Source organism: Cryptotermes secundus, unplaced genomic scaffold, assembly GCF_002891405.2.
Source record: "Cryptotermes secundus unplaced genomic scaffold, Csec_1.0 scaffold183, whole genome shotgun sequence".
NCBI lineage: Eukaryota > Metazoa > Arthropoda > Insecta > Blattodea > Kalotermitidae > Cryptotermes > Cryptotermes secundus.
In genome coordinates this window covers 864881-883846 of record NW_019729899.1, presented here as the reverse complement: position 1 = coordinate 883846, position 18966 = coordinate 864881, and the positions used below count along the sequence as shown (strand labels likewise).

Below are 18966 nucleotides of genomic sequence, written 5' to 3'. Positions count from 1 at the left end.
TATCTTTGTTTTACTTCCCCTCCATCTATCCTTACATTTGTGTCATACTTCTATTTTATGTAAGCAATCATGATGCAGCTCATATGTATGATATAACAATTACACGAGGTAACAGCTGATCTCTGGTGCATTTTGTTTGACCTTTATTTGAGTTAGTATGTTCCACCAAAGTACAGAAGAAGAAATTGCAGAAATTATGAATAACAGTGATTCTAAAAATGATTTTATATTAAAAACCAGGGAACGTGGTAGTGTAGTTGGTTGAGGCACTATGCTACAAGCTTACTGCCATCTGTGCACCAACTGTCTAGAGAAAATGTGGGAGCCTCAACGTCACAGAACCCTTTGGGCCCTCATGGCCTCTTACAGGGATAGCTTTACCTTTTACCTATTAAAATCTATCAGAATGATCACTAAAAAATAAAGAAAACGTTTTAGAATCATCAGATGTCTCAGTTCATCCAGTATCTCGACATTTAATAATCTTTCCTCCATCTCAACATTCACATTCTGTCATATCCAAAACCTGACTGAGTACTTGGTACATTTTATAATCCTGACTTTATGCAGCTAATCATCAGCAAAACAACTTTTATTCCAGAGACGAATACCACCAGTGTTCAGAAACAAGGTAAAACACTGCTGAGCAATGGCATCCTGTAACAATTATGCTATCATTTTCATCAGAACAATTACTAAAACAATGTCCAACTTACAGAAATCTACTTAGACAAGAATATCAGAGTGTACAGAGTGTACTGTGACACTATATATATATAACATGCATGCGCACACAACTAAAAATGATATGCAAGTTTGCCTCATTCAAACTCCTGCCAAGAAAGGTGGTATAATATCTGTTAGGACACTGCAGAACGTGTCTCAGCAAGAATATTTTGTGTCCTCTGAATGGAGTTGCTAGCATCCTGAAGGTTGACACAGAACCAAACCCTCAAAATATACCAAATGTAATGAAGTTTTTATTGTTTTCTTTTCTGATGTTTGAAAAATACATTTGTTTCTTTGCACAGTGCAAAACACAAGCTTTATGCTTAAAACCACACTATTTAAAGTGACGCCTGAAGTCAAAAGCTTGCAGTGAATGTGTCAATAACTGTGGCATTTAGAAAGAAAATTCAGTTTCAAGAAAACCGGAAATCTGACGTATGGCTAAATAATATTTTGACATTCTGTCTGTACTTCTCAGAAAACAAACTCTCTTCTACAAAGGCTAACTGGTTAATGCTGTTTAGAGAAATAATCACTGTTTATTTTCATAATTATATGAAATCCCTAAATACACTTCATGGGCAAAGTGCATAGCCATTCATTGTTAAAGCAAATGGTATGCAAGATGATGATTCAAATAATTTTTTATATGATTAACACATTTCCATAACATCCACAGTAAGCAACTGAGTAAAATCACATACATCAGCAGAGAAAAGTTGCTGCAGACTTCCGAAGTGTTAACAAATGAGCTCTGTAGGGTTTCTTTCAGCAGTGGCCTCTTTTATCTCCCTGAAAAATACACACCAAGAACATTCGCTACTGAGCATTTTATAAGTCACAATTCATATAATATCTTCTCATGCATGGTTAAGTATTATTACTACTATAGTTATTGGAATATTCAACTCGATAACTGTGTAACTACTGTTAACATAAATGACTTACTTCGGGCATGTTTGTACATGTAGGGAGGTAGAAAGATGGGTAAAAATACGTACATAGTGAAGAGATTCATAATTTATCTCCTGTGACAGATTCTGCTTTCAGTGTTTACTGATAGTACAAGATAGCTCAAGCAGTAATGCTTCTGATTTGTATTCAGGAAGTGCACAGTATGAATTCTGGCCGGGACAAGGACTATAGTGATTTTTGTTGTTTTTACTCAGTTTCTCCACAAAACTGCCATGACAGTGCTTTAATTAAGCCAAAACCACTTCCTTTTCCACCATTTCTAATGCACTGATCACTATCATCACATTATTTGACACTACATAGTCTTTGAGTTACTGACAGTCTCTCTCAATAAACTACATATAACTATTTCAGAACCTAACGGCTAATAAGGTGGGTGGACCAGAAAGCTCATCTGGACATGATGGGGAAAATGAAAAAATCAGTCCCTGTCAGGAATCAAACGTGTCATCCAACACATAACCAGTAACACCCACTCCCAATGTTACTGGTAAGGGCTCTCGTGTACCTACAGTATCAGACAGTTTGAGCAATATCTAGAATGAAAGTATAAACTATCTTCATGGCGATGTTTGAGGTGTTCCTCTACAAATCTGTAAGCACAACACAGCACTGCAACATAACACAATATGGACCTACAACACCATAATTTGCAACTACTCTTAAACAGTTAGCTTCAAATTAAGAGTTCCACATTGTGTCTGATAATGCACGAATGTACTCACACATACAGCTGGTCTGTTCAAACAATGCAGCTTCTGTCATGACACATGAAGTAGTCTTATCCTTTCAATCCCGAATTTCTTAAGAAATTCTGCACAAAGTAGCATACTTTGCCTGGTACTGTTCTTCAACGTCAAATCAACACTGAACAACCCTTCTTCTACATGTTTGGATTCAGTGATTCGGGGTTTCTAAAACGTTTTATGAACAGCTCTGTTTCATGAAATCTGAGTGGTATCAATATCCGGGGCTTCCGGTACATGATGCCATGTAGACTGGAAGATGAGTAAAAGTGTTTCAGGGTGCAATAAAGATGGAGACAGCACATTCCTCTGACACATGGCACTTCCTGACCAAACCACATGGCATAATTTTCAGTAAGTCCATAATCTTGAGTTCTGCTTTAATCAAAGAGAATAGCCTCTAACACATTAAAAGTGATAAATACAAATATGAAATATGAATACATAAGATTTTCAGGATCACATAAATGATAAATGTGACAAATACAAATGATTTCAAATCACAGTAGCTGAAGACAATAACCTATATTTTCATGTAAGAAAGAAGGTAAAGCTATCCCTATAACAGGCTCTGGAGGCCCATAGGGTTGTATGACATCGAGGCTCCCACATCTTCTAGACAATAGGCTCACAGACGGCAGTAAGGTTGTCAGCCTTACGCACCAGACGCCCTTTAACCCACAGGATGATGCCTGGTACTCATTTCTGTTAGAGGCTGAGTCAACCCCAGGGCCATGGTGTGGCTGGATGGGTTAGGTAAATTGAAAAAGAAGGGAAAAAAAGTCCAATGACATTGGGAATAGAACCCGCAACCTTCTGGCTTGTAGCACAGTGGCTCCCCCCCATATCTTTCTGCAGTTTACTTAATGAGGATGATAGCAGCTCAAGACTAATAGCATCAAATGGTATTCTGATAGTCAATAAAGAGTTGTAAGGGATGTGGAGTGAGTGACAATTGCCTGATTTAAGGTACTATTTTGGAATCTGCCTGGAGAGACCATGAAAAAGAATGAGTCCGGATAGTTCGTGCTCAAGATTCAAACTTGGCTCCTACTGAATTTGAAGCAAAGCATTACTGATTGAGTCAACTTGCTCAATCATCGGTGATAGGTATTTCACAGAATTACAAATGCTGAGTGACCACGGATGAATTAATATTAAATTAGGCAAGATTTAAGAATCTGTAGTCAGTAATTATATTTTGGCCGAAATAGCAAAATTCAAAACAAGAAGTGACACTAATAAGATATGAAGTCACCATCTCAGTATATTGAATGTATTTGATTATGGCAATTACATACTATTAACACGTGGCATATTTATGTCATAAATGATTATCTTCAAAAGTATATTTGGAAGTATTTAATTATATGAGCTCTTATGTGGAAATTTTACTTTTATGCAGTATACCACATGACGTCAATAAAAAAAATAAACATTCAGAATGAAGACAGTTGTAAGAGATACAAAGAAAGAAACAGAATACCCGAAGGTTTCCAAATATTTTGTTGCACCTAGTACCAGAATGGAAAGATATGTAAAACTGTCACCTACTGAAGAAAATACAATTTAATTCAGAAGAAAACCAGTCTTTCCACCATATCACAATATCAATGTTGTTCAACAGTGTTTGCTGATGGAACCATGAGGACTGAAATAAGATATGTGATATACCATCTAACTAAGCAGCCTCCGTAGTCTAGGGGTAATGTTCCCACCTCATGACTCAAAGTACGCGGGTTCAAACCCGGCAGAGGTTGTGGAATTTTAAGGGCAGAAAAATTCAGGGAACAAGTCCTCCGGGAGGGACTTTAAGCCGTGTGTCCCGTGTCGTAGATTTACGGCACATAAAAGAACCTCATGTCTTTAGGAGACCTCTGAGCTAAATTACAGGCCCTTTTCCGCCCAAGTAGTCTGCAATGCCTCTGGTGGATGGGGGAAGCATCAAGGTACCGGGGGCCGACCTCGTTGGCTCTACGGGGGCTGATGGCACACACCGTTACCGGGTTACCGGTAGGGTATGGCGACAGTAGAAATTAAAAGGGGGACGCACAATGGACCAATAACTGGTCTAAGTGCATGGGGAAACCCACCCCCTCTCATAACACATACATACAATACATACCATCTAACTGCTGCTAACAACATACCAAACGTTTTCGATGTGAAGAATTAGTTAGCAGGGATAAAGCGTTTCTAAGCGTTTCTGAAATGCCATGTGAAAACTCTGTCCATCAGACTGCCACATGGTATTTCGGCAGTTCACAATAAATATCTTTCTAAAGAAAACATGAACAAATTTCTTTAACTTCTAGAAACTACACTAAAGAAAATAAATTTCAACTCAAACTGAATGTACAATTGTGACAAAACTGGAATATGTGTTGTATCACAGTTGTTCCTAAACTCATTTAGTCCAGAGCTCCCTTGATACGAATAAGAATACTTGACAATCCCCTCTCAACCACAACAAAATATCTGAAACGTTATTTTGCATCTTAAAAGTATGATTACCAACGAATCTTAATTTTATCTATGAACTACTTTTCTCTATCATACTGTGGTATGAGAGTACTGGACACTTTTAATTTAAACTAGTCTTTTCTTAGTGCTTTATATACACGATAATTAGCCCATTAACAATTCTGTCAGCCATGGAAGAAAGCTTCAAAGCCCCCTGGGGTGCTGCAACTGCCATTTTGGGAAGAACAAGAAAGTGATCACAAGGAAAGTCAAGAGAGCAGGGACTTCTCTGATATCTGCACAATGTGAATGCCTTGTCACGGCAACAACAGGAATAAATGTAGCAGGTCACTGTATACAACTGCTGCTTGTGTTTCCTCGAAAGATAACTGAGGTTGAAATTATGGGTTCATTTATTCCCGTTACATACTGATATTCTTACAGCACTTCAGGCATATACCAATTACAGAAGATTCCATTCTACTAATATTTGACGGATATTATTGTGATGCCGGAAGCAGCATCATCATCAGCAGTGACTTGAGGCACAGAGCAAATGATGCTCAAGATGGTTCAAGTTCGTATAGCAACAGGCGTGACCAGAGTAGTTTGAACGGCTGCTGAACTGAGATGTGGAAGGTAAATGGAAAAACTACCACATTATCACTTTTCCTGGATAGTCTCAAAAACAGAGATACCATGTATGCGAGCTGTTTCCTCTGGAGACAAAACAAACCGGAGGGGCGGATACAAGTGCCCAGAAGACGAGGAAGAAGACATAAGAAGATGCTGGATGACCTTGGGGACAGAAGAGGATATTTTAATTGAAGGAGAAAGCTTGAGATCGCATCAAGTGGAGGAACTGTTTTGGAAGAGACTGTGGACCTGTCGTCTTGACAGATTACTGATGAATGAATGAATTATTCTCATATGAGAAATCCTGAAGTCATAAAACCTGGAAGAGAAAATAATGTTTCCATTCTTTGTTTGCATCCCCACAGCTCGCATAAAATGCAGCCTTTATACTTACATTCAATGACACTTCAAGAAACATATTATTTACAGAAAATTAAGTCCTGGGTGTTAAATAATTTTCCTTGCATAATCACTATATGCCAAGTTGGGAAGCTGCTCGAGACTTCTTACTTTTGAGCAGCTATTGTTGAAATTGATTGAATGGGTTCAGAAAGGTGGAATCTATCAACCGAACTTCAACATGTTTAGGTGTCATGACTTTGCAATGCAGGTTGAGAATGTGGATTCAAATTCTGAACAAAGTGCTCATAAACCAACTCTGGGTCGAAAAATGACATGTGACTTCCGCTGAACAGGGACAGCCTGGTAATTTTCAATTAAATGAAGCCAGTGCTTCTAACAGATCCACAATGGCACTATTTGGTTCTCCCACAATCTCTTCATATGAGCCAGAAGCAATCACTTCAATCATGCTGACAGCATCAACAATTAAGATAGTTCTTACTGCAATTCTTAATCCACTGTCTTCAATTACAAAGAAGTCACAAATAATGGGAGATCTTCTAGACCTAGGTCAGAAAAGATTATAGCCTCTCCATACAAGGCAAATTAGAGGAAAAAAGGCAGAAAGATGATCCTACTGACAAGGCACAAAACTTAAATGTTGAAGGCCCTTTTGCCTATGATTTATGAACAGAGAAAAAAGGAAAGCACAACCCTCTTCTGCTTGAAAGCACCAACTGAATGGAAAAGACAAGAAAAAGGGCATGAAAACCATCCTTTTCTTCAGCACTGAGAGTGCGAGCTGTTTTTTTGGAGTCAGAAGATGACAGCTGATGCAAAGGAACTGAGGATATGCTGAATATTTATACTGTACAGGATTGTTTTCTGCATTATTACATCCTACATTATTATGAATAATAAAACATTTACTTTCGGCTTTCCCTAATTGCTTTTCTACTCTATGTGTAAGAAACCTGTAGTGGCCCATTACAGGAATCTCCACCTGTTAGGTATTGATTATGTGACTTCATACAATTTGGTTAATATTTAGAGTGAATTCAGACTGATGAACTGATAATCCTTGTGCTTAACACAAGACAGTTCCACTGTGTAACACCTTTTGAATTACACTGAAAGCTGTATCACTACTATGACCAAAAGACAAGTAGTATCCTGCATTAGGCAACTACCTAAAATAGTTAGAATTTGAATATCAACAAAATATTTAAAGAAATGAGTTTGTTTTTTTCTCTATAACTTCTTGGAATGTAATATTTAATTTAAAACCACATACCTCTGTAACAAATTCTATGCATTTCCTAAAAATTTCCACATAAAGACCATTTCTTCATCAAATCCCATGTGTCTTCTAGAAGCTTATAACCCTCACACTCATCTCCGTGTCTACACTTTGATCTGAATAACGAGTCCACGAAAAAAATAAATGCCACAAGCGGACATTGGTATTATTATTTTGGGTTTGCTTATTAATTTCTTCTTTTTCCTCCTCCTCCTCCTCCATCTCCATTTCCACATTAAGTCAAATTTTCACAACAAAATATCTGTACTGAGGCCTAACATATCTATCAGAAGACTTGCATGCCACCAACAGATGTACAGAATGAAAGCAAATAACTTCTTTATTTGAAGTACATCTGTTTATTAATTACAATATGATAGGTATCATAATACCAGTGCACTAATTAATTAAATCAAATGGACAAATGATGCTGGTAATGGAGTCATGTGGGCGTAATACATCTTCCTTCCTCAACAGTCAACAGAAAATGAAAAGGAAACTATTTGTGAAATGTATTTAAGACATATAATGTTAAAAAAGTAAAATCAGTCTATAAGAGTCAGCATCTCCAGGATTTTCATGACTTTTTCCAGTTGAGGAGTTGCTCTCCCCCCATATGAAGTAATATTCTTTGCTATTTCTTTGTCATGGCTCGCCTACATAACCCAGTCATTGAGAAATATTTTCTTATGTGGAAAGGTTCAAATTATATTAGAAAAATATATACTGCATAAAAAATCAACTGCACTATCCACCAAAGGAATTATATGCAATTTAAAAAGCATACAATACCACTTTAATCCATTCAGTATTCAACACACACATGGGTTAGCTGAAATGCAGCACTGTTTGTGCATGTTTAAATACTACTCGCTGAGGGTACTGCGTAACTTGAATTGTAGGGTACAAATTATATGAGAATTACTAAGACATTTTCTACCATCTTAATATAAAGGAGCTTGCCCTTCACAACACATTATTGTTCCATTATATTTCTTTTAACAACAGTGTTAACTTGTACTGTAAATAAAAGGCCCATAAGAACATCAAATCAACATATGAATTGCTCACTTCCTTACTGTACCATAAGATTCATATAAGCAATGCTGCCTGTTTGGTTAACTTCAAGTACCAATACAAGAATGTTTTCTATTTGTACAAGAAATACCACTGATAGTCATACCATCTTATTTTATATATGACTAATTGGGACAATTTGGCATCAGAAATGTCTGAATTATATCAGTGCTTCATTATAAAAAAACTGTAATGCCTAATACTTATGTTTTCCATTCACATAATTAACTTACACCAGAATGTGGAAAAAAGAGCTGCATTACGTGGTTGCCCAATTTGGCACAAATTTCCCACTAGATTATACTTGAGGTCAAGTACCATTAATGCAGTCAACATCCACTCACAGCAGGATTATTCACTTCCAAATACTGATTAAATTACTCCATTACTAAGTCATATTAACATATGGGCATAATTTTGTTTTTATGTTCCAGTTATACCCTTAAATGCAAGATCATAATGTTGGAGGCCTGAATGATAAGACAGAATCAAAACAAATGAAGCCTTATGCTTGTTACTTTTAAGCAACCTGTGGTTATTGCAGGCTTTGAAATGATTGGAAATCCATAACCTGCATATTTTACTTATTTTATTATATACAAATTTAAATTTGAAATCAAATTACGTCCATTGTTGTAACTTCTCGGTACTAAAAAAAAACATGGCCGCTCATACATTGTTCACTTCCAATAATGTTTTACTCGGGTTGCCATGACAGCAACACGTGTAGATGAAACGACGCGCCACAATTAATGAAACACGACAACAATTAATATTTCGAATTAAATTAAAACTCCAATCGCCTCAGAAAGCCAAAAATTACTCTACCATGTGCACTCGTTGGGTGTAACAATTTATAAGTTCTTTTGGGTAAATACTGACCCGTTTTAAGGCCATCAGTGCCCTTGTATGTTTAATCGATAATACTCACCTGATAGCCTAATTTTGTTCTAGCGAAGCACAAACACTACACTGACAAGAAAAACGCCCCCAACGTGTGTCGTCGTGATTTCTTGCACCAATAAAACGAAACCACCATTACGCCACATTATTTTCAACACCGTTGGCCTCGCGACAGTGGAGACCTCTGGTGGGCAGCACAATCAATGATTATTGTTATGAAACGTACACTATATACTGGCTTTGCTGTAGTTAACCGGAAAATAATTTTCTATAGCTTTCCAGTTCACATATTCTACCTACACTAATGCATATTTATCATGAACTGTGCAATCAAAGTTATGTCATGCAGAAAAGGAAACAAGGCTTGCTGATAAAACGGCATCACACATAATGCTTTTCATTATTCAGCGTTCATTTTTCATAGCTTCGTAAATCACGGTTTTGAAACGTAACATAACTGTAGTGTACATTTAATCATAAGTCCATCCACTTTAGAGAAGAAAATTTCAAGCTGTTACAGCGCGAAAGCATTATATGTACCATCGAGCATACACAATACTTCACGCATCGTGCAGCGTCCTTGTTTCTCAACCGTTACCCAGAGTTCCTCAAAAGGTCCGGCCCAGTACACATGCGCAGTCACACAAACAAAGCAAAGGTGCTATATAGAAAGTTCGGGAAAATAGCGGTGCCATCTGGACGTTGAAACTGTAACCATAAATGTATATAGGTTTAAACAGTTGATGCACAGAAATGTAGGATATAACCAATCATTACGTAGTTCAGGCTTCAGCTCTTAAGAAGACATGAGTGGAATATACCGAATAATGTGTGCCGTTCCTGATGTGTTGTAAAAGGGAATAAATCAGAGACTGAACGTTTTTCTCATTCACATAATGCTTCAGAAGTAATGTCACAGATTAACGTAAGAGACCTGAGGGGCGGGCATTCGAATTCCGTCTCATCTAAATTACAGAAAACGTATGCATCATATTTTTGTTTCAGTGCAACACAAACGAGTAAATACGAACAGTTACATTTTGCAAAAAATTAAATATGACGAACGATGTGGTCCACATCTCTTGGTAGGGTAGCCCACTATTATTTGCAGAAGAGTTACATGTATTTGCAATAAAATCATGATAAAAAGGGATTCGGTAATGCTGGTTTACACTGATATTACATCATCTTTAATTTCTACAGACAATAAACAGGTGGTCCGTGTAGGACCCGTCCTAATGAAGACCTGTTTTCTAACTTCAAGGACCCAAAGATGGTTGAAATGTTTCAATTATGGAGTGTAGCTCACTTGTCCTTTAGCCTCATGGAACAGTTTTCCAAGCTCTAATCTAAACTGTCGTTATCTTCGTAAATTATATAATTAATTAATTGGTAAGGTAAGAGGAAAAGTAATTTCTGGGCCCAATGAATTAAGCACCACACCACAAAGAAGTATGAGGGAGTGTAATTATAGCTCCATCATTATTAGCCTCGGTACTACAAGATTGAGCTGAGTTGTCAATTTCATTCACCTACCGCTCTATCCCCCGGGGAAACAAACCCCCCAGTACTCATTCTACAGAAGGTTGAGAGGGCCGTAGAGTCGGTTTGCACGTTGCCTCTACCGGGAATCGACCCCCGACTCCTCTGTCATCCACATCATAGTCTAGCCTCCATATCAAATGAGCTATCCCAGCTTCCATTGTGCCTAAGTTAAGTGGTGCAAGTTATGCAGTCAGATCTATATTACATATCAGCCACACTGGCACTCTCAAATAAATTCATTTTATATGCTTTTTACCATATAATAAAATAAAGAAAAATTTTCTGGGAAAATTCATCTAACAGTAAGAAGACATTTATATTACAAAAGAGAATTTTTAACAGCATGCCAAGTGTCAAACTTAGATATTCATATAGAAATATGAGACGACCCTCTTCTATGTGAATATACATTTTCATTAATGAAATTCACTGTAGATAATAAGGAACATTTTCTGGCCAAACCAGCTGTACACAGTGTTAACAACATCACTGTAAATAGGCTATAACTGCCTGTAGCTGAACAGCTGCATGGACTCTAGGAACAATTTTTTGGCACTTGTGATAATTTTAAGATATTTATAATAATCTGTTAATTATTCGCTGATAATCGTAAATTGTGAAAATAAATCTAGGGTTGCCATGGCAAAAGCTGCATTTAGCAAGAAGAAGAATCTTTTTACCAGCAAACTGGGCTTAAATCGGAGGAAGAAACTAGTGAAATGCTACATTTGGAGCATGGCTTTGTATGGGGATGAAACATGGACACTTAGGGCAGTAGATCAGAAACACCTGGAAAGCTTCGAAATGTGGTGCTGGAGAAGGATGGAGAAGATCAGTTGGACCGATTATGTGAGAAATGAAGAAGCGTTAATTAGAGTCAGTGAGCAGAGGAATATCCTACACGAAATAAGAAAACGGAAGGCTAATTGGATTGGTCATGTTTTACGCAGAAACTGCCTTCTAAAAGAAGTTATTGAAGGAAAGATAGAGGGGCGGATAGAAGTGACCAGAAGACGAGGAAGAAGATGTAAGAAGATGCTGGATGACCTTGGGGACAGAAGAGGATATTCTCATTTGAAGGAGAAAGCTCTAGATCGCATTAAGTGGAGGAACTGTTTTGGAAGAGACTGTGGACCTGTCGTCTTGACAGATTACTGATGAATGAATGCATCGTAAATCACGTGATAATTTCTGATAAATAAACCCACTCTATGTCCAGAGCTGTGGAGTTTGTTTAAATTGTGTTCATGTAAAATTAATACAAGGTTGCGGGTGTAAATAGCGGTCACGTATTCTACAGCCAGATACGCATGCGCGAATTCTGCTGTAACATAACAATGTAACGCAACAGGAGTACGACTTACACGTTACGACATTTAAGAGTGTACGAAAGGGCGAACGTTCTGAGGAATAGGTTGCACATTCATGCGCAGATATTGGTCGGAACATGTCAACTTTATAGATAGCTAGTGCAGCGTTTATATTCGTAAATCGTCTGGACGTTGTGAAGAGTAAATCTGCCGGGATTCGAACCCCGGCCGTCCAGCCCCTTAGCCCGTCGCTATACCGACATTAGTTAGTTAGTTATTAGAGAGGGTGGGTTTCCCCATGCACTTAGACCTGTATTGGTCCATTGTGCTTCCCTCTATGATTTCTACCAGCCTCTATATCCTCCCGGTATTGGTGCTTACCATCAGTCCCGCCCAACCAGCGAGACCGGCTCTACTGGCTGAGAAGTATCTATAATGCCTCCCCCATCTACCGGAGGTATTAGTGACTGCTGTTGGGCGGCAAACGTCCGCAATTTTGCTCAGTGACCTTCTTAGGAGATATGAGGTTCTTTTACATGCCGTAAAGCTACGACACGGGACCCACGGCTTAAAGTCCCTCCCGGAGGACTTGTTCCTTGAATTTTTCCGCCCTTAAAAATTCGACGACCTCCGCCGGGTATTTGATCCCGCGTACTACGAGTCATGAGGTGGGAACGTTACCTCTAGACTACGGAGGCCGCTATACCGACATTAGCGCACAACACTAAAAATTTACTCGTATGGCACCAGGAAATTCTAACTTCTTTATTAATTTAAAAAGTCCGAAAATTGCGAAGGATACAGCACAGAGCTGGAATTCAGTTCTCAACTGGCGAACGTGCGCAGAAACACGTACACATATACTTAGATGGTGTAATTTAACATCCTTTGATGTCGGCTGGAAAACCGACGCTAGCGTGGATCGAACGCGCCGAGAACCGAACAAGCGTGATGATACAGTAACACCGTACACACTTGTTACATTTTGCCGTTACGTTATGACATGATCCGTTAAGGTTTAGTTCCTAAGATACGGCGTTCTGGAGACTGCCTGGATATAGGAGTAGTTACGTAGATACGTAGAGTTCAATGATTTCCATTCGCATTTTTCTTTGGCTTTACACAGTACCCGCTATAAATTAAATTGGTCGGCGACCCCATACATAGAACACAGGCCCGTGGCCGAATTTCGTTGTAATGCTATTAAAAACTCATACTTTAAGAACATTTAACAGAATATGTATCCGAACATAAATGTTAAAATTTGACCATATAAATTCTAAATTAGGCGAATTATGTCTTCATTACAGCATAAAATTGGACGAAAAATTAAAATAAACTTTAAAGTAGTACTACTTCTACAATGGACTCTAATCTGTCTCAATTTTTATTCGAAAACTCCATGCATCTGGGGCAAGATTAAGATTTTGCAAGACCCTAAGTTGTCATAAAGTTAAGATCCTTACACTGAAAAGGTCTAGATCCAGTTGATAGCTGAAAATTTAATTATAAACCGGATCTGAGAATGAGACACATGCGCCGTAACATCGTATCCTAGACAGCAATTCACTTGCTGGAAATAAATATCTGTTGACAGGAACATAGTGAGTATGTCTTCCTTCAGTCTAATCGGGCGATAAGGATTTAGCCATTTGGTACGTTCTGAATTTTTTCAAGAGAATGTTGTGTTTGTCTCGCGATTTTCTACAGTATTTGGAGGACCTCCAGGCTGCGCGGCTCTAAGATGCAGCTTATTTAGCTTGTACACAAAAAGCGGCACTGTACGCTTCCATATTCTCCCTAAACTTCGCCCCCAAGAACACGAATACTGACTCCATGCGAACATCTAAGCGGGGAAAGTTTTCGGCAGTCGGCCCTACTTCCGTCTTGAGGTGATTGGTTCCCGTTATGTTTTAAGATTAAAGACAACTGTCGATCCCGGTGCATTTTGAATGAAAGGTTAGTGCGCTAATCGCTGAGATAATGCGGGGAGTGAGTGTGTAATAATACTGCCATAATGAAAATACTGTCACAAACCTTCAAGTAATCTAACGGATATACACAATAACAACACAACATTAAACTTCATTTAACATTCCGCGAATTAGAAACACGGCGATTGAGAACCCTTTTGATGTCGTGATTTAAGTTTCTAGTACTGACACGTCATCTTCATATATTTCAAGGCAGGGTTCTATTGACCTGGTCTATCTCAAAGACTATTCGGCACTGAAATATAATTATCCATATTCTTAAGACCCACAGAAATTAATCACTAAATTACATGTGTAAAGCTAAAGTTGTTCCCGTGCCTAATTAAATAGACACACGCCATGAAGACGTATGGAGGAGTGGAAATATAGCTCCACCACTTCTGATCTCGGAACTGGATGTAGGTTAATGGGTTAATGGCCAGTTTCACGTCTCGGCCGCTTTATACCCGTGGAAATAGACCCCAGGAATCCAATGGGTAAGAGGCTCGGTGGACACTGTGCAGTAAGGAAAAGTTCTCCCTGTGCTGAACTAATTTAGCACCACGCCATTAAGACGTAATGGGGGAGTGGATGATACGTAGATACACGTTTTCTTTACCTCGGCACTACTTAGAGGTCAGTGGACACAACAGAGTAGAGAAAGAATTCTTGTCCCTGCCAGGAATCGAACCCTGGTCGTCCAGCCCTTTGTCCAGCGCCATACTGACTGTGCTATCCCGACTCCATATATATAGTAGGTATATATACTGGTATATTATATACAGAGTGAGGGAATGACAACTTCAGTTTGCCTCAGGCTCAAAAAATGTTTGTCGTGAATATCGAATAAATATCAAATGAAGAAAGCAGTCTTCTGGGATTTGGCAGACTGCTTTTACCGGTTCTCACGGTCTCTTCGCTTGCAGATTTCTTATATTTTTTCTTCTACCCTGAAGATGGAGGCGATACGTTCCTCCGAAACGTCGGTTAACACCACATATACACGGTGCCAAATCCCAGAAGACTGCTTTCTTCATAGTCACCGCCGTGAAAGCCTCAAATCTTAAATATTAAATGATTAGTTAGAATGTTTCAAATGGGCTATATTCGGCTGAAAGTAAATTACAGGAATCATATAAAGATGTAGCAGTGTAGATATTACTTTGTGGAGAAGTCTAAAAGTAAAGTTGTCAATATCAGGCCAACTCATTTGATACAAATCAAAGGAAGTCATGGAAATCCTTCTTTGTATGACATATTTAGGCACTTTTATTTACAGATATTCCTCTTTATTTGCGACTTCAAAGCACGTGATTTCATTTAAATGCGATCAAATAATTCTGGACGATTTCAGAGTTAAACTGACTTTATGACTGACGAATCAAAGGGGGTGGACGATTGCAAGGGGTGAAGGGGAAATTTGGTAGAGGCGCCAAACCTCTTCTGCACATCTGCTGCTGCATGAGAAATCAGAGGCTGGGAAACAAATAAAGATGACAGATTTTAAAGGAAATAACAACCATCAGAGCCACCAAATACCTGTACTCAAAATTTAGTACTTCGATGGCCATAACTACAAAGTTCAATATTGCTGTTTTTTTCTAACCAATTCAGCCTCCTTCTCCCCACAGCAATCACGTGCTTCATTGTCATCTTCAAAAATATCCTCATACAACTCAAGCCATCTGCCATGAGACTGGTGAGTGTTAATATGTATTATTAATATAAATTGTTTCTGTAATCTAAAAAAGGTTCAATAGCGTTTCAAATAAATCTTGATAACATGTATCTTAATGTTCGGGAAAGAGAGGAAGAGAGAAAGATTATATGTCAGGGCAACTGGGCTAGTGATTTTGCCTCGGTGGTGCAGGTTCTCTGCCCATATTTCAAAGACATTATACCATTTCAAATCTGCGCAATTTCTAGCAATATTCTTATAAAATAATAATTATAAACATAACAAATCATACTGAAATGACATAATTATTATAACATTAAAAATTATGTACTGTTCTACACAAAATAAACATTTTAAGTAGCAGCAATAATTTTTTGTAGCAGATCTCTGACAATCCCACTGATTTTTGGGAGGAAGTTATGTTCAAATTACGGAACATCACTGTCTGCGACTTCTTTCTGAACATAACTCTCCTACAAATTGAGGAACATCTGCATGTATAATTAACTCAAAATGTTTTTTAGATAGAAAATGATAATCAAAATAAATTTAAAGCTTGAAATACTGATACTTATTCAGCTCGCCAAGAAATTACCCACTTTTTTTGTTCAAAGATATATTACAGTATTGACAAAATTCTGTCATTTGACCTTATCCTGAATCAGCTCACACCTTCACATCCCATTTCTCTAAGATCAGTTACAATTTATTCTCTTATTTTTAAACTGGTCTAATTCCTTGAGGGTTCCCAAACAAAATGTTATACACATTTTTCATTTTACCCATGTTTACTACATGTTCCACTTACCTCATCCTCCATGATTTAATCACCCAAATAATATCGGGTGAAGAGTGGAAACAAGTTCCTCATTATGTATTTTATTCCACTTTCCTGTTGGCAATTATGCTATAGTTGTTCAGGGGCAATGAACTCAACCTGCAGGCAAAATAAAATTTACATGATGAAGCGTCAGTTTGTTGTCAAGTTCTTCAATGAAAATTCTTTTTCTTCCTTCTTATTAATGAAAATAATTCAACCCATGGTGTTAATTTATTAAGGAGGAATATTCATTGAGAAAGTTTCAAGTTTACTGTATCACATGGTACAGATTGTTTGGTAATACATTTGCATGAAATACATGCACAATTCTGTCTGCAAGTGCTGAGCCATAGTTATTGTGCAACTGAATATCATGGTTCACATCTTGCTGAACACCCTCTAATAAATCTGCAATTAACCCTCTTAAATGTGTTAACAACTAAATGTCAATCACATCTCAGCTGCGATGTTTCATTCTTTTTAAAATGTCTTAACATCATTTTGCTACACCTAACTACCCCATTAAACAAATATTCAACAAAAATCTGCAAGGATATCTAAAGAATGCTGTCTCTAATTCTGAATCTTTCACCATGAGCATAACTACAGAACATTTCAATTTACTGGGGTTGATGAAGATGTCCATCCATTGCTCCTCTACCAATTCAAAAACAAGGATCCTCGCAACAGAGCAGATATCTAGCTTTGACCTTGAGTATGCCGCTTGCATATCTTGTGTGATATAAGGTTGATGGGTTTAGGTTCCATGATCTTGTGCACTGTTTTAAAATATGTAAAGAAGTAGCAGTTTGTCCCATGTACTCCACCAGACAAAATTTCAAGAGGAAACAAGAACACAATAGATGAGCAATGTTAAGAAATTTCAAAGACTCTTTACACTTCTTAGTGCATATGCATTGTAAAGACAAGCCACTCTGTTACAAGTAAAGAAGATGTGGAGGTAAAGCCAAGTAAGTGCATTGTTAATCTTGGCACTAAACAGAAATATGCGGTCAGGTTCATGCTCTAGCACCGGAAAAGAGCTGATGGTATCCATTGGACGTAATGTTGGGCCAATGAAAATTTCTAATTATAAAATTTACAGACAATTTAAATGATTCATCACATTACAATTACAGTGAAACATCAATAATTCAGACTTCAGTAATTGGGAATTCGCGATAACTGGGGCAACTGTTTTTCTTGCACATTATGACCTTATTTATCACATTGCCCGCATCAGCAATTGCAAACTGCCACGTGTAGCACTAGAATAGACGATGGTAAATACATGTAGGTCTCACATCAAACATCAAGACCAATATGTTTTCAGAACTGATGTCAAAACTTACATTTTATGACAAGTAAATTTATTTTATAGGCGTCAAAGGGGTAGTATGTGGCCTCAAGAGATGGCAGATGAGAAATTCCATTCATTCCTACTGAGTCCGATGCATGAATGTCCTCGTTATGACTTGGGACAAGACAGCTAGGGGAGATAACCCCAAACAGAAAGTATCGGCCCTCCAGGTTTGCTAGGTGTTTGTTGCGTGGTTAAGGACCCTGCACCATAAAAAAATCACTTGTTAAGAAAGCTCAAGAAAAAGCCAGCCAGACTACTCTAAGATGACACTACAAATTGAAAAGGACTAAAGAATTATGGCTGTTTCCTTCGAATAGTACTATCATTATTTAGACCTGGTTCCCTTAGGATGCTTACAGATGTCCTCTCTGACTACAGAGCAGATATTACTACTACAGAAGAATTAAGATGGGTGGTAAGTGGAGTGTTGGCGAAGCGTGATTATGATTTATACTACAGCTGCCATGACAGAAACGTATATATTGGGGTGGGATTTGTCGTGAACAAAAAGGATAGCTACATGGTAATAGGATTTGAAACTCTAGGTATGAGAATGTGTTATTTATGTTAGAAAAGTAGATTCTTTAGTATCAGCATAATTAATGCGCATGCACCAACTGAGATTAAAGAAGCAGAAGAGAAGGAGGAATTTTATGAGAAGTTGGAAAGAGCATATGATAAGCTCCCAGCCAATGGTATTAGGATTATAGTGCATGATATGAACGCAAAAACTGGCAAAGAAAATATCTTAAGAAATCATGCTGAAATGTAGTGCAACAAAACACAAGTGAGAATGGGGGCAGATTTGTCAACTTTGCAGCTTCCAAGTAAGTTTATCAGAAGTATTAAATTCAATCACAAAATAATTAATAAAACCACTTGGAAGTAAAATGGATCATTTACTTATATATAAAAGACATTTACCAAATTTGATGGATGTTAAGCCATACAGAGGGGCTAATATTGAATCAGATCATTAACTAGTAGGAATAAAGCTAAGAGCCAGAATATTCAATGCTAAAACAAGTACATTAAAAGGAAGAATACAATTAACGAGGCACAACTGAAAATAAAGGATAAAGCTAGAGAATTTGCAGAAAAGATAA

At 37.7% G+C, this 18966-nt stretch overlaps 1 protein-coding gene across 5 annotated transcripts in view; it reads right to left on the bottom strand.

Moving 5' to 3' along the window:
* LOC111865732 overlaps positions 1–16529 on the bottom strand; it is a 57017-nt gene extending 40488 nt beyond the window's left edge. For 2 of the 5 annotated variants that reach the window (XM_023853985.2, XM_023853981.2), the window contains exon 1: positions 16486–16528. In XM_023853985.2, coding sequence (XP_023709753.1) covers positions 16486–16497 — 12 coding nt within the window. In that variant the 5' untranslated portion in view covers positions 16498–16528. Of the gene's footprint in view, positions 1–1433; positions 1522–9199; positions 9360–16485 lie in introns of those variants that run through there. The other 3 variants (XM_033751945.1, XM_023853982.2, XM_023853984.2) reach the window with 3 other exon arrangements.
* Between the last annotated feature and the right edge of the window lie 2437 nt (positions 16530–18966).